Source organism: Mirounga angustirostris, unplaced genomic scaffold, assembly GCF_029215605.1.
Source record: "Mirounga angustirostris isolate CCGP_5_RB_7025 unplaced genomic scaffold, mMirAng1.0.hap1 SCAF_2, whole genome shotgun sequence".
Taxonomy (NCBI): domain Eukaryota; kingdom Metazoa; phylum Chordata; class Mammalia; order Carnivora; family Phocidae; genus Mirounga; species Mirounga angustirostris.
This window is the reverse complement of record NW_026991710.1, coordinates 193,737,344-193,764,768: the sequence shown is the minus strand read 5'-3', so window position 1 is coordinate 193,764,768 and position 27,425 is coordinate 193,737,344. Positions and strand designations below refer to the sequence as shown.

The 27,425-nt window shown below is 42.0% G+C and overlaps 1 protein-coding gene across 2 annotated transcripts; it reads right to left on the bottom strand.

Annotated features, from left to right (window-relative positions):
• On the bottom strand, nucleotides 1-22,193 carry AGA (aspartylglucosaminidase). 2 transcript variants are annotated; one of them, XM_064585706.1, is made up of 9 exons: nucleotides 21,925-22,193; nucleotides 19,890-20,043; nucleotides 19,232-19,344; nucleotides 18,098-18,210; nucleotides 16,747-16,861; nucleotides 15,921-15,996; nucleotides 14,927-15,034; nucleotides 14,092-14,225; nucleotides 1-263 (listed from the first exon to the last, which is right to left on the bottom strand). In XM_064585706.1, the coding sequence occupies exons 1-9, from the start codon at nucleotides 22,049-22,051 to the stop codon at nucleotides 70-72; spliced, it is 1,134 nt and encodes a 377-aa protein (XP_064441776.1). In that variant the 5' UTR covers nucleotides 22,052-22,193; the 3' UTR covers nucleotides 1-69. The 2 variants fall into 2 exon arrangements, with proteins under 2 accessions (XP_064441776.1, XP_045735566.1); XM_045879610.3 differs by lacking the exon at nucleotides 1-263 and adding an exon at nucleotides 12,378-12,633.
• Nucleotides 22,194-27,425: the final 5,232 nt, after the last annotated feature.

The following is a 27,425-nucleotide window of genomic DNA, read 5'->3' as shown; positions in this document are numbered from 1 at the left end:
AAGATGATTCTGATAGCTGCAGATCAGCCACAGTGCTCGCCTCATTTTATCACTCTGTGGGGATGCAGTTCAGTGGGCAGCAGACGTATGCCGAAGACATCTGGGCGCTGGCTGGTTTTTCACATGTTCTGAGATGTGGCATTTCTTACCAAACGGTAATATAAATCCTGACTTTGAAAAGGCTTCAGCAGAGAACAAATGTGAGCTTCTCCCGTCAGACACAATGTTACTGTGTGTGGAGGGTGTCAGGCAGCAGCTCGCTCCTGTTAGGGATGAAGGGTAGACGCATGGGTCAGGCTTCTTTGGCTACATTTCCATATCCCTGGCAAAATCAGTCAAGACCTTGGAGTGCACAGAAGTGTCTGGGCTCTTTGATCGCCTGTCCCTCGCTCATCTTAAGGCTCCAGTTATTATTACCTGCAGAGCCCAGAGATATTATCTGTGTACCGTGATATCCTCAGGGGTTTTTCTCCTGAAGTTTTTCTTTCTCTTAACTTCCTCCCTCCCTTCTTTCTTCTGTCCCGGCTTCTCTCTCGTTCTTTGACTACTTCTTCCTTCCCTCCCTCCCTCCTCTCTTGCTTTTTCTAACAAACTTTATTCTAGCTTCAGATACAGTCAGCATGCCAGGCCTGGCCTGCTCTATAGCTGAGACCACTGATCTCTTAAGTTGGAAACCACTGTCACCTTGAACTCACATCTCCTCCAAGTTTCATGCTCACTTTGCTGGACTTGATCCTAAGGCAAATTCTGAAGACAGGATGCATGCAAAATACAATCTCTGAATCTTACATGTTTGTACAGGTGTTTATTTATTTTTTTAAAGATTTATTTATTCCAGGGAGAGAGAGAGAGCATGAGCACAAGTGAGGGGAGGGGAAGAGGGTGGAGGAGAAGGAGACTCCCCGCTGAGCCGGGAGCTCAAGAAGCAGGGCTGAATCCCAGGACCCCGAGATCATGACCCGAGCCGGAACCAAGAGTTGGACGCCCAACCAACTGAGCCATCCAGGCCCCCCTGGACAGATCTTTATTTGCGCCCTTGCTTGATAATTTGTTGTTTTGATCTTTTTATCGTTTCCTGACAAATTTGAAGGTCTTGGTTACTTCATTATTTCCCAGCACCCCATGTTTTGTAGATGAAAGGTCTGCCTCTCATTCCCTGTCTGGAAACATGGCCTTTCTATTTGGAAAGCTTTTCCAAAAGTACTGAAATTTCGTGGTGTCTGAACATATGCCTTTTTTCGTGCCCTCTGTCACAAACTCAGTGAACACTTTAAACTGTGGGAAATTTATTTATTTGTATTGAGAAATTCCTTTGCCCTATTTTTCTAAATTTTCTCTTTATTTTTTTCTTGAATGTTTTCTTTCCTCCACCTTCTTCCCTTTTCATATTATCCAGCTCTTGCTTCATGGATACTATATATTTAAAAATCTCACTGAAAGTACTTCTTGCACTTTTACTGTTATCTTCTGCCCCCAAGTTGTTTTATTTTCTCCTGCTTCATGCTGGAATGTATGATTCCTCCTACATTGTAAAAATAGCTTCCATTTTGTAGACTTTTCTCAAATATCTAGGAATCCTGGCTTGCCTTTTAATCTTTAAGAATGTGGCAACTGTCAGAAAGTTCACTTGGAGCTCTGTGAACATGGCCGGGCTGGTAATTGGCAGTCTTTCCTGTAGAATGAGTGGGGAAGGAGATGAGTAGCCTTAATTGCTACTGCAGAGTATCCTTGTTTGGGAAACGAAACTCTTCGAGCTAGCTTCCCTAGTTCCTTCTCCACGTTTATTCACACTGTGCAGCGCACATGAGCACGCACGCGTGTGTGTGTGTACTGGGGGAGAGCTAAGGGTTTGTAAACCTTAAAAATAAAGCTGTCAGTTATTTTACCACCAAAATGGGTTTATTTGGGAATAGCAGAAGATTGTGATTTGGGACATACAAGCTATGGCAAAACCAGAGGCAAGTCCAGAGAACAAGGGAGAGAAACACTCTTATAGAGAAAAGAAGTTAGGGAGTTGGGAGAGGCTCTTTGGGACAAAAAGTCCACTGGAGTAATCTAAAAGCTGGAAGTGTAGCCGCTTCTCATTGGCTGGGCTTTTGGCAGGGGGAGGAGGAAACCTTCCTTTTTCCTGCTGGGGAGGTAAAGTAGCATCACTCTCAAGGTCCTCTCTGTTGGGTCTGCGATTGACAAGGAGTCGTGGGGAAGGAGAGCGCCCCCTTGTGGTCCCTTTGTGGCTGCATTTTAAATGAGGTTTCCTTTTATTAATTTTCACAGGTGAAACCCCTGGTTGGCAGGAATTGTTTATGTGGGAATAGGTTGTGTGTCTGTGTGGCAGGGAGTGGGGCTGGGGGGGGGGGGGTCTATGTATGTTCCCTAGTTTTTAACTCTACATTTCACGGATTTCCTGTATTGTTCATGACATTGCTGATTTCTTCCTTTCTAGAGTTTTATGAGCACATCCGTCCTTCTTCATCAGGTCTGGGTATAACCTCCTTCACTCTCCATTTCTTGACATCTCTCTTTTGTCTTCCAAATTTTTTAAAAGGCTTCCACTTGTCCCCTTGCGGGTTTTTTTTTTTTTTTTTGGTGTTGTTGGCTTATTTTGATTCTTCTTCATTTTTAAGTCATTTGAAAGTAGTAGAGGGAGAGGAAATAAGCCCGTGTTTAGTTGATCACCCTGGCTTGTAAGCTCCTGAAAAGGTCTTAAACATTAAGAGGGTATGAGCAGCCAGTTTTTGAATAACAGACAGCGACTGAGAAATAAATCAATCACCCGTAAGCAAAATTTCACACCGTAAGTAGCTGGGCTCAGGAACACGTTTCAGTGATGTTCTTCCTGCCCTGCGTTTCTTTTCTTGTGGGGGAGATGCAGTGGGGAGGAGCTGGGAGAGTCTGGAGGCGTGTGTGAATGCCGCCGTTGGCAGAGATGAGCTGACATGCAGCTCTGTGCTGGTGCACAGTTCTGAGCAGCCGTGTGGAGGCAAAACAGGGGATCAGGGGCCAAGGAGCCCAGTATGACACAAACGGAGGCTAGTAAGAATACATGACATATCACACACGGTTGCTCAAAGATATTATTTAAAGTCTAATGTCTTGCTTCAGCCTAGATAATAACAATAATATTAGCCAACATTTACTGAGCACCTTCTGTGTGTGGCATTAAATACTTTAGACCAGTTCCCCTAAATAATCCTCTAAGGTAGTTACTGTTGTTGTCATTATTCCCATCTTACAGGCAGCTAGTAAGCGGCAGAGCCAGTGTATGAAATAATTAAGTTCCAGAGTTCCTCTAAGACTGTGTGTGTGTGTGTGTGTAACATAGTAACAGAGATGCTACACTATCTCAAAACACTTTTAGCCAATGGCATACTGGTAAACTGTTTCCCCAGAGCAAAAAGCAAGCCCTAATCGGTAATGTCTACTGACATGTTGGTATACGAACTCCCACCATGGCTGATTTCAAGGATAGTAATGATTTAACAGTCGGCTCTGCTGGCAAAAGTGGGCTCCGATACAACACCGCTTTAGCCTCATTAGAACTAAATTGAGGGAGCTTAGATGGTCTGCTATTGCTCCTATTCTGAACTCATCTTTGGCTTAATTTTCATTTGGTCTTAAATAAGCAGAACAAGAAAGGAAGACAAGTGATACTGGTTTTATTTAGGAGTGGAAAGAAGTATTTGACATTTATGGTGGTTAAGGATTTTGCACACGTTAGAAAGAAATATGGACTGCTAGCAGTTGGAACGGATTTTGTTCTTCCATATCCACGCTAATATCTGATTTTCTCACAAATACTGTATGTCACCATCCACGTTATAGGAACAAAATTTTAATTAAAGAAAATAAATGAGCAGCCACATCTAATGCCAGCATAGAAAGGTCACTAGTTTAAATCAGTTGGCCTGTTCTTTAGTGCACTGTCCACGCCTTAGAACTCTAAATGACTTCCTGGCCCTTTAACTCAGAAGCAAAGAAGTTGGTTACGGCAGCTCTCACTTCCACTGTATCCATTTATGAACATGGTAATTATTTTATCCTTCAAATGGGGATGCCTTCTCCAAGTACTAAACTATGGCACTTCGTTGGTGGCTGAACCTGAGCTGTGTAAGAAAACATCATATAGTCCATATGAACCACAGGCAGTTCATATTTTTTGTAGACCTCATTATCTCACATTAACTTCCTAAGACAGGGGTTGAAATTATACTGAGTAATCATAAACAGCAAAATATTTAAGAAAGCAAGTAAAAATTTCACATATGACTTTTTAGAAGCTTTTTGAAAGGTCTAAGAATCTTAAAAAAAAAAAAAAATAACCGGTAAAGTGACATAAATAGGTCTGAATTTATCTTCACAATTAGCATCCAATTAAGATATATATTTATATGTCACCAGCTTTTATTCAAATGATTTAATTAAACTATTAAGATACTAAATGACTTCGATTATGTCTTTAGCTCCAGATTCAATCATCCAGCATCAGATGTAATGACACTTTAAAAAGAAGTTCAACAATGAAAAGTTATGGGCTTTAAAAGTATATTATAGTCTTTACAATATCTCAATTAAAATACATTATGCCTATGATTTGCCTTCTGAAACCAAAAGGAATCACTTAAGTGAGTGCTGGTGTTGGAAACAGACATATTTTTTTATTTATGTGTATGTAGCACACATGCATGTTTCTAGCAACTTCAGGTCAGTGTTCTATAAGAGTAATTCAAAAAAGACAGTATCTTCAATAAATGGTGCTGGGAAAATTGGACAGCTATATACAGAAGAATGAAACTCGACCATTCTCTTACACCATTCACAAAGATAAACTCAAAGTGGATGAAAGACCTCAATATGAGACGGGAATCCATCAAAATCCTAGAGGAGAACATAGGCAGTAACCTTTCCGACATCGGCCACAGCAACTTCTTTCAAAACACGTCTCCAAAGGCAAGAGAAACAGAAGCAAAAATGAACTTTTGGGACTTCATCAAGATAAAAAGCTTCTGCACAGCGAAGGAAACAGTCAACAAAACAAAGAGACAACCCACAGAATGGGAGAAGATTTTTGCAAATGCTACTACAGATAAAGGGCTGGTATCCAAGATCTATAAATGAACTTCTCAAACTCAACACCCAAAAAAACAAGTAAGTCAAAAAATGGGCAAAAGACATGACCACTTCTCCAAAGAAGACATACAAATGGCTAACAGACACATGAAAAAATGTTCAACATCATTAACCATCAGGGAAATTCAAATCAAAGCCACATTGAGATAACGCCTTATACCAGTTAGAATGGCAAAAAATGACAAGACAAGAAACAACAACTGTTGGAGAGGTTGTGGAGAAAGGGGAACCCTCTTACACTGTTGGTGGGAATGCAAGTTGGTACAGCCACTTTGGAAAACAGTGTGGAGGTTCCTCAAAAATTTAAAAATAGAGCTACCCTATGACCCAGCAATTGAGCTACTGGGTATTTACCCCAAAGATACAGGTGTAGTGAAAAGAAGGGGCACATGCACCCCAATATTCATAGCAGTAATATCCACAATAGCCAAACTGTTGAAGGAGCTGAGATGCCCTTCAACAGATGAATGGATAAGGAAGATGTGGTTCGTATATATGATGGAATATTACTCAACCATCAGAAAGGATGAATACCCAACTTTTGCATCAACATGGATGGAACTGGAGGAGATTATGCTAAGTGAAATAAGTCAAACAGAGAAAGTCAATTATCATATGGTTTCACTTATTTGTGGAACATAAGGAATAGCATGGAGGACATTAGGAGAAGGAAGGGAAAAATGAAGGGGGGGGGGAATCGCAGGGAGAGACAAACCATGAGAGACTATGGACTCCGGGAAACAAACTGAGGGTTTTAGAAGGCAGGGGGATGAGGGAATGGGTTAGCCCAGTGATGTGTATTAAGGAGGGCACATACTGCATGGAGCATTGGGTGTTATACGCAAGCAATGAATCGTGGAACACTACATCAAAAACTAATGAGGTACTGTATGGTGACTAACATAACATAATACAAAAATAGTAAAAATACCACCAGTTATACGAGGCTGCTAAAAAAAATCTGTAACAATTTGACAGGAAAGGAAACTTAAAGTATCGTTGGAGTTCTCTCTCCATTATTTGGTATGTATTATTTAGTAGTGCAACTTGTTCTAATTTAATTACATTAGTTACTGTCTCTTTGATCATTTTATTTAAAGAAATGAGGTTAATATTTAGTGTTTCAGGTGGGATTCCTGAATAGGATAAGAAATCTTTTTGAAATTTTATCACAGCTAATTCAACATTTATTGCATGAACAATTTCAGAGGGTTTGTGCTGGTAAAACCACAGTCCTTGTTCTTATCTTCAACTTACCTGCGTGTCTACAATGGTTTACCCCAAGTATGCAACAGATAGTGAAAAATAACGAAATCAGGGATTTCTTACAAATTATTGTTGACAATGCCGAGAACCGTGAAGAGTCAGAGATTTTACCCTACTTGCTAGCTAACAAGTTAGCCTGCCACTTTCACAGAAGCTGGCAGAAGACAAGAAATACTGGGTCAGAGACAAAGGACTTCTTTGCTTACAGCATAGCAGTGTGATCTTCATATTTAGGTCCCTACTAGGGCCCGTGGGGGTGCAGGGAGGTGAGCTTAGGTGGGTATGGAAGCACTGAGTTTGCATCACAGCTGAGGAAACTCAAACTCAGGAAACCCAAATTTTTATAAGGATGTTGCAAGCAAATCTGCCTCAAAAGATTATCTTTATTACACTGCACAGCTAACAAACTGCCCCTTGCCTGGGAAGGGGACAACATCTCAAACAAGGCTTTTGCTAGAGAAACATTCTCGAAAAGAACAGAAGCCAGCACCATGCCTGCTTGGGAGGGTTGCAGCTACTATGTGTAAAATGTCTAAACTCAGAATACTAGTATTATCTTCCTTATTGGTTTTTGGTAGAATAAATGAGATACAACACATAAAAGTGCTTAGAACTGTTAAATGCTGAATCAGCGTAGGCTATTACTATATAATACTCCAGCACACACTCAGATGTAAGACCTTTAATACTTGAGATTTCCCCCCATTATAGAAAGTAATATATGCATTTTTTTTTCTCCTTTTAGGCTTCAATTTTTAGAATGGTTTGAGGTTCATAGAAAAATTGAACAGAAAGTTCATAAAGTTCCCTTAATAGCCCTGTCCCCACACATGCACAGCTTCCAGTACTCTCACCATTTGCAGTAGGATGGTATATTTGTTACACCTCAGGAACCTAAAATGATACACGTTTGTCACCGAAAGTCCAGTAATTTACATTAGGGTCACTCGTGGTAATGTACGTTCTGCAGGTTTGGACAAATGAATACTGACATATATCCACCACTATAGTATCATGCAGAGCAGTTTCACTGCCCTAAAAATCCTCTATGTTCAGCCTATTCATCCCACCCTCCTTGCTAATCCCTGGCAATCACTGATCTTTTTCTGTCCCCGTAGTAATGCCTTTTCCAGAATGTCAGAGTTGGATTCAAACTACATATATATATACATATATATGTGTGTATGCTTATTAAAAGATAATTATAAGAGAATTCTTTTTTTTTTTTTTTTAAGATTTCATTTATTTATTCGAGAGAGAGAGAGAGGACAAGCCAGGAGGAGAGGGAGAAGCAGGCTCCCCGCTGAGCAAGGAGCCGAACATGGGACTTGATCCCAGGACCCTGGGACCATGACCTGAGCCGAAGGCAGACACTTAACCAACTGAGCCACCCAGGTGCCCTGTAAAAGAATTCTTAAGAAAGCCATCCATAACTTTCCTACCCAATAATATCTTTAACCTTTTCATTAATTTCTAACCAGTATATTTCTACGTATCTTTTTATCTATTTTTTTAATTCATTTTGTCCTTTAGAGAATTCATTTGTCATAAATTTAACAACCTCCATAAAACTTTTCAACTACTTACGCATATTTTATGTCCGTCAGGAGAGGGTAATTTGTGCTGGATCACAGTAACAAAGGCTTCTTTCTTTTTATTTATTTATTTTCTAACAGTCCATGGCAAGAACACATTTATTTGTGAGTGATTTCAGAGAGACATGGCTATCATCATGGGCCTTTGCTTGCTCTATATGATGAGGCTACAATTATAAGGATAGAACCAAAATAAGCAGAGTAAAAACACAGCTTTGATTGTGGTGAGATCTTTGCAGTAAAACTGATCCCAGTGCAAAACTGTGGGAGTCCTAGTTGCAGCAACTCTCTGATTATTGATCAGCCTCTCACAAAGGCTTATTTCTTGTTCACACTATGTGTCACTGAGTGCTATCACGGGGGTCGCTATATATGGTCACTCAAGGGCTCAGGTTGATGGGGGCAGCCACAGAATGTCATGTTGTCTTACTTGAAGAAAAGAAAACTAGGAAGGTCTCACAGTCTTTACTTGGGATTAAAGCTCCAAAATCAGTCACATGCCTACACCAAATCACAAGGGTCCAGGAAGAGCAATCCACCATGTGCAGAGCTGGAGATGTTTGGTGAGCATGATTCATGACTCCACGGTTTATGCCGTAGCTAGTAAAAATATGACTCAAGCCGGACGCCTGGGTGGCTCAGTTGGTTAAGCGACTGCCTTCGGCTCAGGTCATGATCCTGGAGTCCCGGGATCGAGTCCCACATCGGGCTCCCTGCCCGGCAGGGAGTCTGCTTCTCCCTCTGACCCTCCCCCCTCTCATGCTCTCTCTATCTTTCTCTCTCTCAAATAAATAAATAAAATCTTAAAAAAAAAAAAAAATTTTGACTCAAGCCATAGGGTGAGTCATTGTTGCCCTGTTTAAATAAAAAAAAAGTTAAATAATTAAAAAAAATTGTTCCAGGGCTCAATCAAAGCACATCAATGAAGAGCATGAAATTACCAACATCTCTATTAAGTATTTGTGGTTAAGGTTTTCCTCTTTGCCTACTGTGCTAAAAAAACAAAAAACAAAAAAACAAAAAAACCCCCAACAACAAAAAAACAAAGACTTGAGTGAAGTTCACCTACAGAAATAATCAAGAAACTTTGATACTATTGACATCAAAATCCTTTCCTTGCTCTGATGTTGTTTAAACTGAGCTAGGATAATGCCCAGATTAAAGCCCACTAGACTCCTTTGCCATGTTGGAAACCTTACAGGAGAGAAAAGGTGGAAGTCTGGGAGCTGAAGAGGCAGGAACAGAATTAGGTGGGGAATGCTATGTGGGAGTATGTAGATACTATGTATCTACATAGTATAGAAAACCTGACTAACAAATCTGAGTGACAACATTCATGTTCTCACTTAAAGTTGATTAATTGGTATGTGTGCTAGGACAATTTAATTTCGCTTAAGTAGTAGGTAAGTAATAGAACATTTTCTGTAGGGTCAAAGGAAAGAAACCTGGCACAATGGGGAAGGTGTTGTAATCCTAGCTCTTACCTTCACCCCAAGCTGCCTCCTGGCCCTGCATCCACGTAGTGGCACAGCTAGGATAGATGTGACGAAAATCACCAACTACTGTTTGCCATAAAAAGTTAGATCATGATTAATTTTTCCAAGGTTCCCTTCCCCAAGCACTTTCTCGCTTTTATGAAGTTTTGGGGAAACAGTTCATTTTTAATGTTTATTTTTATTATGTTATGTTAGTCACCACACTAGGGAACCAGTTCTAAGTTCCATTTATGATTGGCTCACAGTTCCCTTTTTGAATTGTGCAATTTCACTAGTTATCTATGTGTCTCCCCTACGGCCCCCAGTGAACACTGATTATCAAAACATCATCATTAAAGAGGTGAGCTCCCTCTCTGCACATTGTCACCAGGGACAAAAAAAAAAAAATTCTAGCTTTTCAAAAGAAAGGACAATAACATCTGCAGCCTTCAGTTAATATGATATTCAAATCTAGAACTTAAAAAAAAAATATTTCCAAAGCAAATTCCATTTCTTTCTACATTAGATATATAGGGAAATTATTTCCATCAAGAAGAATGTGAGTGGGAGAGAAAATACCTTTTAAAAACATAAGTGGGTTGTTTTTGATGTAGGAAAGATGTTAGGGTTCGGAGCTAACAGCCAAGAAAAAATTCTTGAGACGTCTTTGGTGCAAAAAGGTGGTTTTATTAAAGCCCGGGACAGGACCCATGGGCAGAAGGAGCTGTACTGGGGTCATGAGGAGTGGCCCATTATATACTTTCAAGTTGGGAGGGGGTTAGGGAGAGCCTAAGTCTCTAAGGAATTTGGAAGCAAGGTTTCTGGGACCTTGAAGGGGCTAGCTATTGTTGGGGAAAGGTCATTTATTACTGTCTCATAAAACCTGAGTCATGAGATCCTCCAGATGTATATCAGTGGGCCATATGCTTGGGGGATGATTGCCAACATGCATCTTGGGGGCTTTAGAGATAAAAGAAGTTTCCAAAGTAGACTTACAGGATCCTGGGGGTCTTGCTAGGATTGCCTTTTGCCCTTAGCAAAGTATTAACATGGAGGCAGCCGAGTCCCTAGAGGAAAGTCACTCTGCCTGTTTCAAGGACTTGCCAATGGGCTCTAGGTAGTAAGGAAATTTAATAATTTTTCTTCTGCCTTTGCTTCCCACATCAGTTTTTAACAGCTAAACTCCTAATTTGCTGGGGAATGACAGGCCATGAAGACTTTCAATTTTTCTGCTGGTACATGGCTGCCTAAAATATTAACAGATAACCAACATACAAAACAGGGATTCCATCTTGATATAAATACACTGCAAGCTTAAATCTGTTTCCTCTCCTTTGTTCCAAGGCCCAATATCAGATTTAAACAAATCAATATACCTCATGAGAACCCTCAAAAGTAAGAGTTTCTCTTCTCTGTGAATGTGAGTGAATCTGTAGGATTAGTTCCCTAGTAGTTTACAGGCTACCATCAGTAGCTGCTAATTCCGGATTTCAGATTCTAATTTGTGAAGAATCTGATTTGGTGGGCTAGTTAGTGTTCCTGAAACGGAGGTATTTGCAACATGACCTCCAAAGGCCAAAGCAGCCATAAGACCAAAGAAAAAGGCCGACAAGTTCAGCTTGACAGGAAATGGTTTATTAAGGGGACTCAGGGAGAGAAGTATGTCTTGGGCAGCTGAAAGATGAGTAGAGGTCCAGAACCCTACCCGCCGTAAAACCCGATTTTTATAGCCCTAGAGGCTGGGCGACTACCTGAGAGGAAATGTTTGAGAATCATAGTCCGATCTCCAGAGCTGATCTTTGCCCCAAGGATGTACTTGAGTGTAGTTAAAAATAAAGTGTGTGTGTGTGTGTGTGTGTGTGTGTGTTTGGCAGGGGCTGTGCTCCAGAACTCTCCAGGTCACACAGCCGTCCCCAGGACACATTGGTCCAAGATGGCGTTAGTCGGGTTCTCACACCTGAAGCAGAGGGTGTTTGTGAAGAGGTTCTCCAGACAGTTACACACAGCAAGGTCTGAGAACAAGGGAACTGAAAGCATTCTCAAAACTATAGTTCTCTAGCCCTAAATTATAAAGAACATTAAATATTAAGAGGCATCGAAAAAATCAGAGCAGATCTACAGTTTGAGGACAATATTGTACACACAGATTTATGTACAAGATAATGCTTTTGAAGGAAAAGACGATGCTGAGAAGGCACATATACAACTCTCTGGCTGTCAGCCAGATAGGTTGACCAAGTGCCAAGGAAAACGATGCCCAGCTAGCCACCATTTTACTGCCCTATTTCCAACTGCAATCACCAAACTCTGCACAAGAGGTTAGTAACGCTGTCGTACCGATCAAGTTCCCTAAAACATTTTCAGAACAAATTCTCAATACTAAGTATTAGTAGCTAAATGATCAGGGATTTTTGCAACTAAAGAAGCTTCACACACTGAGAACTCCATCAGAGGAAAAAAACAAAGGAAATCAACACAATTGCTCATCAGATTTGACCATACCTTTGAATACGTGCGAAACAAAACCGCCTTTATTATTAATGGCATTCTTTCCTCTTCAAGCTGGTAGGGAACATTATGTAAAGCTGATAATCAGTGATAAGAGACCCATCATTGTAAGGTAATGAAACTGAATCAGGGCTAATCAAGCTGCAACTCACCGGTATTTTGTTCTTTTGGGTCTAAAAAACTTGGACCCTCTAATTATTTTAAGTATCCAAATACACATTATTTCCTTTGTCCTTAATACATCACTGTGGAAATAAATCCCCAAAGTAGCCATGTCTTGAAACGTTGAGCAGAAATCCAAATATCACTTAAAATTTAAACATATACAAAATACATGCATACATATTCATGTTCAGGGGACAGACAAAGCTTAAATAACAAGATCATAAGAACCACGTCCGACAGAGAAAGGGAAATTGCTACTTCAGCCCACGTTTATTTTTGTGCCTATTTATACAAAGAAGGTAGAATGCATGAGGCATAGGATACGATGACAGTGAGTAACCTTTTCAGCCTTTGTTTCTTTCCTCTTTAAATATAGATGCGGACGGAAAAGCTGGATTAGATGCAGTCTACTTTTTCTTCAGTTGGCTGATTTTTTAGAGAATTATAAACCATGAAACTGAACTGAGTAAATGTGGGAAGTCTACTGCAAGCAGCACCTGGGGCCAAGAAAAGAGAACGTTGTCTGGGTGAAGGGAGGATGCACATCTTTACAACCAATACACACACAGCTGCTTTGCCTGGCTGCTGGCTGTCGTGGACCCCAAGTTAACTGAGCCACACGAAGAAGCTCTCTCAGTCCTGATAAGCTGACCAGCCATGAGAGGACAGAACGGCGGCGGGGGCGGTGGGGAAGCCATCTCTTCGAGCCTCAGAATACAGGCTGATTTTCTGCTTGTATACACACATGATATCTTTACTACTATTACTTCACTCTGGTTTCATCTCCTTTTCTTAGGAAAAATTATTTAGGCAAGGGCCCAAAACTTTATTTCCCTAGCCACTAAGATATGCCCATGATTCAGCCCCAATCCTCCCCTCCCCTCGCTCCCTGTTCTTTTCTATTCTTCTCCCACAGGAAGAGCTCTTTGTCAAAAGATACTCTGTGTCTAATCCAGCTCCCCTTACTGAAGCCAGTTTCCTGCCGCCCTCCCCACCTATGGCAATGGGGGTCTTTCCCCTGCCCAAACACCTGCACGGTCCCCTTCTAATGCCATTGCTTTAGAGAACCAGTCAATTTTAAATTCATCTACAATTACATAATTGTCATTTTTACATCTTGTTAAATCCAATTTTGAGCCTTCTAAGGTTTATTTCATAAGACGGAATCAATCGAACTGACTCACTGTAAACATAAAGCCTGCCCCTCCCCCCATCACTTTTATTGACTTGGGTATCTCAGTACTTAAAAAAGAATAAGGAATTCCTCAAACAAGTTTTTCAAATACAGAACTGTGGGAAGTAAAAGATCAAAGGACAATGATAAGCAGTCTAACCTAATACGTTATATTGATCAGTAAGCTGTGTATCTTCCTCATTTGAAAATTCCCTAATGAGAAGCAGCAGTGGTTGATCTTGAAACACTTGGAAACTGTGATAGGCTCATATGGAAAGTGAATGAAGTGAAGGACATGCTCAAATGCAGTGTAAAAATAATTCTGCCAACTTCTTTGGCTTACTAATTAGTAATACGTTTGGCACCTTGGAGTCCCAAGAAGATCTAAATGACTGAGACATTAATATAATGAATGGAAAAGAAGCTGGGAGGACACTTTGTCCCTATCGACCTCTAATTAATAAAAGCATTCGACTAGAGTAGTCCATGTCACCTGGCACCAGAGCTGAAGCTGAATACCCGGTGGACCCATGTCAAAGATAAGAACCAGGAGCTAAACACTGGGTCATGAGCACCGAGAGTCAGCCAGAGGCGGGGGTGTGGGTATATTTAAGCACTCTTGGGGGTCTTGGCAGATCAACGATTAACGGTGACCCAGTGTCTACTTGATACAGTCCCTGTTTCCATTGTACAGGAGCAAATTACACTACAATATTTTAAAGTGTATGTTTTCAACAACATTTACAAGTTGACGCAAATACGAATTCCAAATAAAACTTACCATAACTTCCAGTCACATTGGCACATATAACAGCCCCAAAGAAGTTTGGAAAATACTTCTGAATTCTGGAAATCACTTTCTGGCAAGCTATGGTTGGATCTTCTCCTCTTCTCATATATTCTACAGCCTGGTAGCTGATTTAAACAGAGGCAGAACTTTTAGGATCACAGAGGCAACAGAGTCCAAATTTGTTACTTGAAGTTAGAAACCTAAAACCATCAGAATTGTTACAGTTGATAAAATACCTAAGAGAAGTCAGTAACTCCTGTTACCTTCAACTGGGAAGGCAAGTAAACCTAGATACAATGTCTACCTTTTCAACTTATCTACCCCTTCACTTCAAATGAGGACTGTTCTTTTTTGACTCTGGCTGGATAACTGTTACTTAGGAATGACAGCCAGAAGTCCTAAAGAATAGAGATTATGTTTAAATAAGAAATGGGGCTGCAATTAATGGGGGAAATGGTGGGCATGTGCAAGACATTCAGCTGTAATAGTCGTCTTCCAGGAATTAATTGTACACAGTGACTGTCTTTCCTACTTTTATCATCAATTACCACAGTTCCTTCACTCGGCGGCCTTACACAAATGATTTAAATGCATCCTAAGTATTCTCATCTGGGAAGTAAAGCAAGAAATATTCTATTTTAGAGGATGATGATGACTTAAATTACCACCATCGAAAATGACAGAGGCGAAGGGTATGGAAGCAGAATTTCTAGAAAGCTCTCATGCACATAAAACCAGATGGCCTGGCACCAACAGTTATTTTCTGTCTTGACAGACGCCATCTCCTGTCAAGATCTCGAAGGGTCCTAAACGGGAGGAGTCACACCTGGGTAGAAAGCGCATCAGTATATCCCCATCGCCAGTGGCTGCAGCCGTTCCTGCGCTGTCATCCGCGTAGGCACCAGCTCCGGGTATTGGCGAATCTCCTACTCGACTTTGTGAGGGCAAGGCACAAAAATTCAGGACAGGAGATCAAGTGTGAATGCCACAGTATTTTAGGACATGATTCAACAACAGGGGATGTTTCTACTTAGCCACTGATGATTGTTCTAAGTAAAGTCTTCATCAGAACACAGAGAGCAAAGATTTTCACTTGTTTTTCAACTAAGGTTTCCACACACCTCAGTTCATGATATAAGCATTAGATGCAGCCAGTTAGATGTCAAGATGTCACAGATTTAGTGACTATTCAATTACCACCGTCCTTTGTCATCGCATTTCTGGACTATCTCAGTAGGTTCCGATTGGTTTTCCTCAGCTACAGTCTATTCTTGCTTTCTCTCTCATGTGTCAAAACTTTACCAAGGTTCTTCCTTGTAATAAACCTTGGGTGTTTTTCTATTTTAAAATAAAATCCAGAAATCCTTAAACTGACTCAGGACCCCCTGCAATGTGGCTTCAGTCCAGCCCCACCGCCCCCCCCGCCCCCCGGGCACCTGACATTCATGCAATTTCTTTTCCAGCAGGTAGAAGCCCTGAACCAAGCACGCGCTACCCCGGGTCTGTGCGTGCCTTAGCCTGGATGCTCCCTTCCCTCCCTGAGGCTCCGGCTCGGCCCCCAGCATCTCCCTGCTGGCCTCTCCCCAGCCAACTGCCCCGCTGGCTCAGACCACCCTGCCATCCCTGAGCTCCATGGCACGGGCTGCAATGCCCAAGCCTTTGGCACTTAGCAGATACTCAATTATTTGCTTTCACATTTATCTATCTCAGTGGTAGGGGTGGGGTTGTGCTTTACATTTTGCATCTCTCACTAGCACCTTGCACATGCTGGTTTATACTCAATGCGTATTTGCAAGATCCGTTCTTTCAGAAACACTAACCCAGGTATTTTGAATTTTATACCATTTGTAGATGCCCCGGCAGCAGTATGTCCCATCTTATCGACTACAACCATGCCTAAAAGTTAAAAAAAAAAAAAAAAAATCACTGTAGGTGTCAGCTCTGAGGTTTACCTCGAATATAAACAAATACTTCAGCAGCTGGTAATACAAATATCCTCACTCAATAATTTCGGGTAGAAGAAAATAGGAAGCCCAGGAATGCTGAAAATTATACCACTTGCCTAATGTGTACTGTTTCAGAACCCACTGTCAGAGCATCATCTGGCAGACTTTCTATATCCTTACTCTTCAAACTGCTCAGTTACCTTTCAAAGGTAATTCCAGAGCAAGTCATTGACACAGAATAATGGAAATTTTCAACATGACAGCTCTATTGTGGCAAACAATATAAAATTATTAAAGAACTCCATATCAAGCAGGGGCGCGTGGCTAGCTCAGTCGGAAGAGCACGTGATTCTCGATCCAAGGGTCGTGGTTGTGCCCTATGTTGGTACAGAGATTACTTAAAGAATAAATAAAAACTTAAAAAAAAAACCCAGCGTATCAAGAAAAGATTTAAAAATCTGTAAGTGGCTAATCGCTAGATTTTAGGGGCCTTGTGTAATTTATCTAAATGTATATAGATACAATGGAAGGAAACTGTGTGTACGTGCACCCACCTATCTATATATAGGCTTACCTGGCAGTGCAAGTGGTTAAAATCACCTTCTGGCACATAAATAAGGATGTAGAAGTTAAGAACTACAGAAAGGCAATTAAAAATGGCTGAACTTTAACCATAACAATTATATAAAAGGCAAGTTACCAATTGTATCATGACCGTGGTTATCTCCTGTTTCTTTATGGGAAGGACCTTCTTGCTTTAAGATACTAGGTGGTTTGTAAGGTCCACAGTATTTTGAAGCATCTGGGACAACATTCTGTGAACAAGATTTAAGTTTTAGTTTTTAGGAAGGTTCATTTTAGAAACTGGCAAGTAGTCACATACAATGATAGAACACTAGCAAGAAACCCAAAGGATGTCTGGTAACTGAAAGGTATGAATTAAAAACCAAAGATTAGCTAAGTCTTATGTGAACGGATGGATATAATTTAATTTAATACTAGTCTAGTATCAGAATTACACAGTATAGAATCGGCATCTATACTGTCTGGAAAAAATCCCTAATTTTTCTCTTTATATGGCTAAAGGTCTCTGCACAATGGCAGACAGAAATGAAGATTTGTGTATTAGATCTTAATCCTCAAAGGAATTAGGTACACGGCCTGACCTTTAAATTTCAGAATTTGTTCTCTGGCCAAAGAAGAATTCTGAGATTTAAAGCAAAATCTACTTTAAAACCCTCTTTATTTCAAAGCTAGGTTCATGCGAACATATTCTAAGTTGTACTCAGATTCCTCTATGGATTTAAAGACACAAGAAAAGGATTAAAACTCATAAATTTAGGTTGTGCATATGGATTAGTATTTAATCAGGAAACCTACTGCTCAGGTCTTACTCATTAGTGCACTTGCTGCCTCCCCTGACCCAGTTTTATACACTAGCCTCTTTCAAATGCTAACCCCTGAGACTCACTGGTTACTCAAAGGTTATTAGGGTTTGGGAGAAGAAACAGATGAGAGACTAAGGTAGTCCACAGAAGGGTTCTGGATGGCAAAGACAAACAGATTTATGCTAAAAGTCCCACTGATTTAAAAATAAATGACCCCACCACTAACACACTAGCCACCTAATAATATAGATCTAGTCAACAGGGCAAGATACTGGGTATACTTCATGCAGACAAAATGTAAGAAATATTTTAGACAAATGGTTTCCAAACTCTGATTTTTTTAGACTTGGAACCTTCTGTTGCAAGGAAATACAAGCAGAGCTGTTCTGACCGAGGCCACCCACTCTTGCCCACATCAGTGCCGTCCCAATTTGAGAACTGCTGCCAAGATCCAGGAGTGTTCCACCACAGACGTACGTGCACGAGAAGCAGCTAAGGAGTGTTCAGGAACATCCACGCCCAGAGAGTCGACTTAAATCGTTGGTTCTCAAGTGCCACCAGGGTGATAACCAGCACTTTAGGCAAGAGGTAGCCAACAAAGAGCAGATGGGGTGTCGCTTCATATTTTCTAGTGATTTACTTTTAAAAATTGGGTCTACATACCCTCCAGTAATTTGGCTGGCAATTCCGAGCAAGCCAATCTGAATGAAGGGCTCGAGAAGTATTGGTAGATAAGTCCTCACTGATAAACCCCATACTTTCAGCAAACTTGGTGGCTGGAGATAGGAAGAAAAGAAAAAGATAAATTAGTTAAGCATTGTCTTCTAAATAAAATACATATACAGGAAGTGTTCTTGGTCAGCAGTCTCTCAAGTGGGGTACACCATCCCGGGGGGCACACGATGACTTTGAGAATATTCAGACACGAACAGTTTTAAGGACATCAGTTTCTAGATCTCAACTGCCATGTAATTCCTAAATCTGATCTGCTTGAGACCCTTGGGGTGTATATTGTGACAATTATTAATTCTCTTTTCCATCCCCCTTCCCAGTCTCCCTTCTTGCACACCCCGCTCACAAGCAAGAATCTTATTGTTCTAACTAGGGCGCAATGCCCAGCGTTGAGACACCAAACAAAGAGCCAACTAGACTCCATGTGTGAGTAACATCTTTTAGCTTGTCAGACAGTTTTTAATTCCATCTTTTGGCAAAACTGAAGGACGCCTAGCTGTGGAGTTATTAACTAATTCATCATTAAAAAGTATTTTTGATTATAGGTCACTGTATGATTTTTGGTATATAATATGGAAGACGTTCAACCAACTGACGCCGTCATAGCAATACTCTGGTGCCCGTCTTCGGACGAGAAGAATGCTCTGTGGTCTCACCCTGATACAATGAATTCAGGGAGAGAAATGTTGCTGGCTCATGCTTCAGTCCAGCAATTACCTATCTATAGATAAGGAACTAGGTTTTTTAAATCCTTTTTTTTTTTTTTTTGAGCACTCATAATTTTTCTGTTTTATTTAGCTTCCCTAGTCAATGTCTCTATCCTCCAAACCTTAGCATCCATTCCACCATGTTATCCATGTTTAAAACTTTAGCATGTTGTTCTTTATTTTTTACTATTTTAAAGATGAAGAAAGTGTGAATTTGGAAGTTTAGTAACTTACCTGACAGTAAATAGATATTAAGTAAAAGAGCTGGAATTGGAACTTGGGCCGGCTTTGATCGATTTTATTTTTTCACAGTGAGGAACAGAGGGCTAGATAAAGCTTCAGTGTTGTAAAAATATACCTGACTCTCCCACTAACAGCGTGTGTGCTGTATGTTCTAGCACTTTCCGAGCCACTCCGATCGCATTTTTAATTCGCCTGAGATCTCCTACCGCTCCTACGTTCATAGTAGTGCTGAAAGAAAAAAGTGCATGTGATTGATTAAGGTACTTTCACAGGTTCAAAGATAAAAACAGTATTGGTTTACTTGGAACAACAGTTTTGTAGGATAAATTCCACCGTCTTAACGTTACACACGACAGCACATGCATGAAGTTCATACAAATTCCCACAAGCAGACAGATTAAGGAACAAACAGCAAATCAATCTACCACATACTCCCAACAGTACTGTCATTCTCAGTTTCTCCTGACTCATTTTAAACGTGGCTTCCAGAAGTGGTTTTAAGGCTTTGGGTCATGCAAACCACAGCTTATGGGGATGGCAGGTCAATGATGGTCTACCAGGGCAGACATCTTTTCAAAGCTTGGGATTGTGTGTGTTCTAAGGAGACTACCTACTTCTATGTGGTATTTCTATTACGATGATGATTTTCTTTCAACAGGGAGGGAAATTCCTTGTATTTGGACAGGACATGTACAATAAACTAGGGGTTTTGACCAGACAAAGCTTACACATGCCTGTCTTGCTCTCAGCAGAAGGTTGATTGATGTTCTTACCCGTCCATGATCATGGCATCCAATGTGGTTTCTCCAAGCTCATCGGGACTCCCTCCAAAGCCCACACTGCCGTCACACTGCTCCCTCTCACACACGGCACAGCCATGCTCAACTGCATCCAGGGTAGAGCCTCCAGATGCTAAGGTCCTCCACGCTGTTAATCAAATCCTGGTTTATATACTGATTTTTTTTTTTCAGTGCCAAATGCAACAAACCAGAAACGTTTTGAGAACTCATATAAAAAAAAATTTCACATTTACACTAAGTTATTCAGAATTTTAGTTTAGTAAGCGTGACAAAGGAAGGATGTAGACAAAGTTGTATAATGCAACTATTTACGGCAAAGAATTTAAAGACTTTTGCTAGTGTTATAAAGTGAGGGGTGTTTTTTACTTGCTAATATTTCTGTGCTGTGTAAGAAATGTCTCCTCTCCTTCAATTTTCTAAGTGAAGCCACTAAAAGGCAGTTAAACTGAAAATTCATTAAGTCAGTCTTATAAATTTCTTCTGCATCACTAGATTATCAAAAATATATACAACTAGGCCTTTTATTGAGGTAACATCAATCACAGCGAGTCTCAATAACCACACCCTAACAGCAAATAATGACAGCGAGGGCTAGGCATGGCTTCATCCACTAATCTGCACAACAGCTTTTCAGGTGAGTATTGTACAATTACTATCCTCATTTTAAATAGGAGGAAGCAGACCCAGAGAGGTTAAGTAACATGTTCAAGGTCACACAACTGTTAGGTAGCAGAGTCAGGATTCAAAAGCCCATTTTGGCTCCAGTGGCCATGATTTTAGCAGCACTTTGTTCTGTGGAGTCCCATACATTGAGAAGGAGAAAAAAAAAAAGATCTTTGGTGGTCAATGTCTTATTAATAAAAATAGAATTCCTTGAAGGGAAGGTGCTATTACTGGTAATTTTAAGTATTACTACTGGACCTACAGGCTTGAAAGTGCATTTCAAGAAGTTCCCCTTTCACTACAGGCGGCCTTTCTATGTCCCCTGCCTTAGCCACTGCACTTCCTGTTCTGTCTCCTCATCGCTGTTAATTTCTTTCCCAGCCTCGTTTGCTCACCCTGAATCCTAAGCGCCACCTGTAACATACACTTAGCTCCACCAAACTCCGGAGTCAATTCTGCCCCAATAAGTTGCATTAGCAGGCTCGGATGGGAGAGGAGGAGTCTGAAATTACGCTTGGGGTAGTCGGTCTCGGAATGAATGAGACAAACACACAATACATGAATAAATGACAAGATCATGGTATGATACAGGATTGAATCAAAGCACAGAAGATAGGTGCCTAACTCAGACTGGGCATAAGGGCAGCAAATCAAGGAAGGCTTCCTGAAAGAGGTGACACGCAAGCGGTTCTCAATCTTGGCGGCAAATCAAAATCACTTAGAAAGCTTTAACAGGACAAAACAACACAGAGGTCCTTTTCCCAGCAGTTAAGTGAAAATCTCAGGGGGCAGGGCTCAGGCACGGGTACTTAAAGAAGCTCCACAGATGATTTTAACGGCCAACCACGATTGAAACTCTGTATTCCAGGTGGCAGATACACAATGTCAGCATGTAACAACAACAAAGTCAATGTGAAAAGAGTATCTATGCTTTGGGGAATGAGTAGCCTTTTGCAAACTGCAGTTGCGTCAGGGTCCTGGGAAGAACGGAGGGCTTAGAGAGGTGGAGAGACAAGAGACAGCCCCGCGAGGGAATGGATGTCAGGGAAGACAGCGTGGGCGCCCCTGGAAGAGTCCAAGCAGGAAGGCCCTAACTGCTGTGGGTCAGCAACCTGGTGGAAACCCAGGCGGCGCGGCGCTGGACGGAGGGCGGATCGTGACGTGCGGAGGCCCTGAAAAGCAGCAGCGGAAAGCAGGACCCGGGACCCGCTGCAGGAGACAGGCGGTGCGGCAGGCGCAGGAGGGCCTGGGAGCTGAGGCTGCGGAAGCGCCGGCCCACGCCCGCGCCAGCCCGCCCCGGGGCCAGCCCCCGCAGCGCAGGCCCGCCCCGGCCGCCGCCCCGCACCTGCTTCGGTTGCGTTCTTAAAAGGCCAAGTGTTGAGGACCAGGGGCGGAGCGCTGGAGCTGTGCAGGAGGCCTGGGCCGAGCAGGAGCGGCACCAGGAGCAGAGGCAGGCGCCACTTCCGTGCCATGGCCGCGCGCCCGCGGAGAGGGGTCGCGGCCGCGGCTCAGCGGGCCGCCCGCGCTCGCGCACCCGCGATCCCCGGCGCCCCGCCCAGCCCGCGGCCTCGGCGGCTCCCTTGGGGCGCGGGCCGTGCTCCCCCTACTCTCGCGAGACCTGGCCTCCTCGGGCCGCGGGAGCGCGGGGGCCGCGGGAGCGCGGGGGCCGCGGGAGCGCGGGGGCCGCGGGAGCGCGGGGGCCGCGGGAGCGCGGGGGCCGCGGGAGCGCGGGGGCCGCGGGAGCGCGGGGGCCGCGGGAGCGCGGGGGCCGCGGGAGCGCGGGGGCCGCGGGAGCGCGGGGGCCGCGGGAGCGCGGGGGGCGCTTTCTGGCCTGCGGCCGCCTTGGCTCAGTGCTAAGGGCCTCCTTAGGTCGTACACAGATTTTTTTTTTTTTTTTTTTAATAGTTAACCAAATTATTGCTTTCCCCCGTTGTGAAAGGCAGACTGAGCCTCGAATGAAAGTATGCAGCCCTGGGTTGCATGACCTGGGACTATTTTCATTTGATTTTCGCTTATTATCCTTTAAATGAAAAGTAGACAAATTTTCGAATTCAAAATGGGCTCCGGGATCCCTGGCCTCGGGGGGTTATGCGGGAAGGGCGAAGCAGGCTTGCTTACAGCCACAGCCTTTCGCAGGATGTGCTCTCATTACGCGTCCCGGAGCTGAAGGCAGAGCAGACACGGACTCTGCGGGGCTCGGAAGTGCACGCACGCTCCTGGGGCCCCGGGGCAAGACGGTCGCGTCTGGAACGTCCTCTGCCTTGTCCCTGACACCTTTCAGTGCTAAATACATGTTTGAAATCAAGGTGGGATGGAGGCTTCGCGTTGTTAAAGGATACACTGACAAATATTAAAGATTTTGAAAACGATTTTTAAGTAAATACACTATGCAGGATATTGTGGAAAACTTTGTAAACGTTCACTTACATCTTTTTAACTAATAGGGGAGGTTTGGGGGGTTGATAAAAAGAATAGGTGGCCTCTGAATTGTTGATGATGTTGTTTGGCTGACCCCCTCCCCGCCCCCCATTCAGTTCTGTTACCCTTCAATTTGCATCTTTATATCGGGAAGACTGTTTTCAAGACTGAGATGGAAATCAGAGCATTCCTGTTTTCTAGATTTAGGGCTGTGCGTCTTTCCAGTGTTTTAATAAATCCTTCTTACAAAAGCTTCAGCTTGTTTTCCATCCCTCTGGGTACATAGCTTCATTTTAGATTAGGGGAGACGGCGTAAAAACTCCCTGTCAAGCTCTGATTATCAATTTTCAATTTGGCCACCTTCTGACCATAGAGCTACAATTAAAAACAATCCTTTTGAATGTCTTGTCAGGCCTCCGCTGAGACAAACTGTAAATGCTCCTGACCGTATTGAACAACCCTTTAGACATTAGGGGCGTCCTCAAAAACGGTGCAACAGATAATACCCTCCCAAGATCCAGAGGCACTCTCAAAGATAACCAAAAGAGAGAAAGACAATTTTCCTGAGAGCTGGCAACAGCCAGTAAGACCACAGGTGCAAATGGCATGCAACCTGCATTTCTGCATAGCCATATTTTTGGGGCCCAAACCTGACAGGTGCCAAGCCAAGTTCTCAAGACACAAAATGAGACAAATGAGAAGGCAGCAGCTGTACCTAGGACAGAAAGGATTGACAGCCAGTGGGTACCTAAAAGCAAATTCATGTGTCACAATTCAAAGATCTAATACTTGAAATGTGGGTGTTTTTTTTGTTTGTTTGTTTTTGTTTTTTGTTTTTTTTGCCTGCCAATCTGAATTTGGAAAGGAAGGGACGAAGTAGAATTTTACCTTCCTCTCTCAACCAGACACCACAGATGGAGATCTGGGAAAGCTGACTTTGGTAAGAATTCTTGCCATTTGCCAGCTTCTGCCATTTGCCTAGGATTCTGTCTGTAGGCTGCAGGGGGAGTGGAGTGTCCCAGCTGGTCTCCTCCTGGCCCCCAGAAACTGTAGAGGAGGAAAAATGATCTTCCCTACCCCCTTTATGATAGTGCTTTGCTGAGACCCCTTTTATTCTAGGGCAACTCCTAAATGCATTAGGTTATCTAGAGTGGTTTAAAATTCTCCATTGTAGCTGCTGTAATTCAAGATTATTTTTGGTAAGTTTAACCTGCTTGCTCAACCTTAAAACAAAATTTTATTCACCCAAGGCCTCACACTGGACCCAGCCCAGTTTCCAAGTCAGACTGGTCCAGTTTCTAAGGAGCACCTAGCCTGCTTTCAAAGTCAGACCCGGTCCAATTTCTAAATCGGACCTGACCTGGAAAAAGAAACTCTCAAATGAAGTTTCTGAAAGCTCCTAATGCAAAAGCTGCGAATCCAACAGGACCCTCCCAGCACCTCTGGAGGCATGGGAAAGCAGCGGAGCTCAGGGGACTTACAGGTACCTTCACGTGGTTGCTTGTTCTTCCTTCTGTGCTCTCTTCTGGCACCAGAACGGTTAAAAGATAAAGTGAGGTATATTGAAAAATTTGAGTTCATTTGACAAAAATTGATTCAAATTGGGCAGCATCCAATCTAGCAGATGGAAGGGAGCTCAGAGGAGCTGTACAGAATCAAAGACTTCTATAGGGAGAATGAGGCGGGGACAAGGAAAGTTAGAGTAGGCAAAAAAGTGGGTTAATTACTCCAAGGTTACTTTCCTTTCTGGGGTTGGCAGGGGACAATCAGGCAGAACGTGTGACTAGTGCAGATTAGGAGGTTCCTGATTGACTGGTTTAAGTTTCTGTTTCTGGAAGAGCCAAGACTGTAATTAACTCTTGGTTTGGTGACAGAAGCCATAGCATAAGCAACTTCATTTTTAGACCTGTTGCCTTGTTTTTAGCAACGCGCATGGTAGAGATTGCTCATTTTGACAGTTTGGTTGTCTAGGCACACGGCTCGGCATGAACCAGTAATCCCTTTGGGGCTCTGGGATACCTGATTCTGTTGCCAGAGGAAGCCACATCATCAAATAATTTTGACAAATATTTACAAATTTATCCAGACTTTTAAAATATTAACTTGGTGGGAGTTGCGAAGTTTTCAAAATCTTCAAGGCTCCATTGCTACAAAATCAAATACACAATTTAAACAGCAGATGATAGTCTGGAAAGTGTATCCCAAGGTGGGGAAGTATTGTAACGGTAGATGCAATTGAAGAAAAGTATTATAAATTTCTACTGTGGGATTTTGGAGGAGAAACAAATTATTTCTGCTGGTATAATCAGGATAAGCTAATGCTATGTGAAATTTGAAAGAGGGGGTGAAATAGGATAAGAAAGCAAAGAAAACAGACATTGTGCATTGAATTAATTTTCATTAGCACCTGAACTGAGCCTTAGTTTTTTGCTATGTCAGGAGCCAGGACATGGCTTCAGAGAAAAATGGTGTAACACAATACATGAAAATTTGGTCTCAGTGCCCACTGCTGCCTGTAGGTCCTCCCTTGTAATTAAGTCATTTGTGTTTCTTTTGGCTAAAAGAGCCTGAACTTGGTCACCTCCACTAAGCCCACCCTTTTTTCCCAATACTATTCTCTCCCCACTTGAACTCAAAATTCCTAATAGAAATGCAACTCATCTATTGGTTGGAGGAAAACGGCTAAATTATACTATAGTGGGAATGTCTGAGAAAGGGTATCAATAGGTTGGCTTCCCCAAAGGTATTTGTATTTAGAATAATTAATATGCCACCTCAAAGGAATCTGACTTTTTGGTGGCTTTTTAGCATCTATTAAAATACCCAATGGGTCCACTATCCAGTTAACTTAAACTTAGAGTCATGTCTGCAGCTCTGTCTTAAAGATGTTAACATACTCTGGATATTTGCGTTCCTTCTGGATTGATTTTTCTTTGACTAACGTTTGGAGAATAGTTTGAGTTTTAGTCTTGGAAGTACCCTCATGTTACTCGTAGGTTTTCATGTAACTGGATCCTTATGCTTTATTTTGAGGTAAATTTAAATGAAAAGAGACATCAATTGATTAATTAGGTAGCAGACCTTTAAAAAAATGGTCCAGGGTTTTCCCAGCATCCTTTTCAATTTTTCATTCTCTTAAATCATTTACTATACATACCAGCAGAGATATGTAGCATTACTGATAAAAGAGTTAGTTATATGTTATTTTTATTTAAGTTTAGACTGCATTACATAATTTTTTTTTGGTAAGGTGTTTATGTTGCTAAATAGAACTACGTAAAACTATCAACAGGATAGAATAGACTCTCAGGGAGATTCTCAAGACATGGGTTTTAAAACGCAGGACAACAACCTATCAGCCGTGGCTTACTTATCTAATCTTCCTGAGGCACTCTTTCTTTATCTGAAGCCAGGAGAAAATAAGAGTGTTCTCCTTTGTTTTATAAAGTTTTGCGAATGAGGGTAGGGATGTGAGAGAAAGGTTAAGTACTGTGCAGATTGAATAAAATTCTTTTGCTTAATTGGCATTTACCCAGCATCCATTAATTGATGTCAGGGAGGAGGTGGTCCAGAAATGTACAAAGCAACAAAAAGAAATCAATTTGCGATTCAGAAATTTCTACAGGAATTATAAAGAGTTGGCCAGATACCTATAATGCTCTTTAAAGTAAATACTTAGAATTTCCTTGACTGTCTTAAATGGGAATTAAAAATAAGGTTTTCCGCCGACTTTGAGCTGTCTAAAATTTGGTTTAAATGTTTATAAAAATGGTCCATTGCTGGGTTGTGAGATTTCCGAATGTCTTAGGAACATCATCCTCCAGTCTTACCAAGGAGACAGCCTCAAACGGAACATTAAGCGATGTTACAAATAGAGTCTTCCTGTGTGGGGTGAGGAGGGGGGTGCAGGAGGCTGCAGTCTCCCCTCCATTTCCTCTAAACTTCATGGCTTTCAATTTATCAGTCTCAGAGGGATGAAGAGTTGAGTCTCTCCTGATAGCATTTGAAGCTGTGGTTCCACAGAGGATTTAACGCTGTAGTTGCAGGGAGTCTAGGTATTTCAAATCTGAGGCTTAAAAAACTAAGCCATCCCCTCCGGCTCTTGCACTGATGCTGTGAAATCCATTTGAGAAACATGCCCATGTTCTGCTACTTGTTCAAAGCTGTAAGCGTGACTTGGCATTGAAATAATAATTTCTTTTTCAGAAACTCCCCACTGAACTTGGGTTATCTAAATACAAGTTACTTATTTGATTGGCATTTGCTGTTGACAGTTTCGCAAACTATAAGTAATGATTGCTGCTAATGTTAGAGCATTTGTGGTTCTGTGTTTCTAAGCTGAATCCATTTTGGCATTAATCTGGGAACACTTGAACGTTACTCCCTGATTGTACATTCTGGATGAAATTAGAGTATCTTTCATTGTAC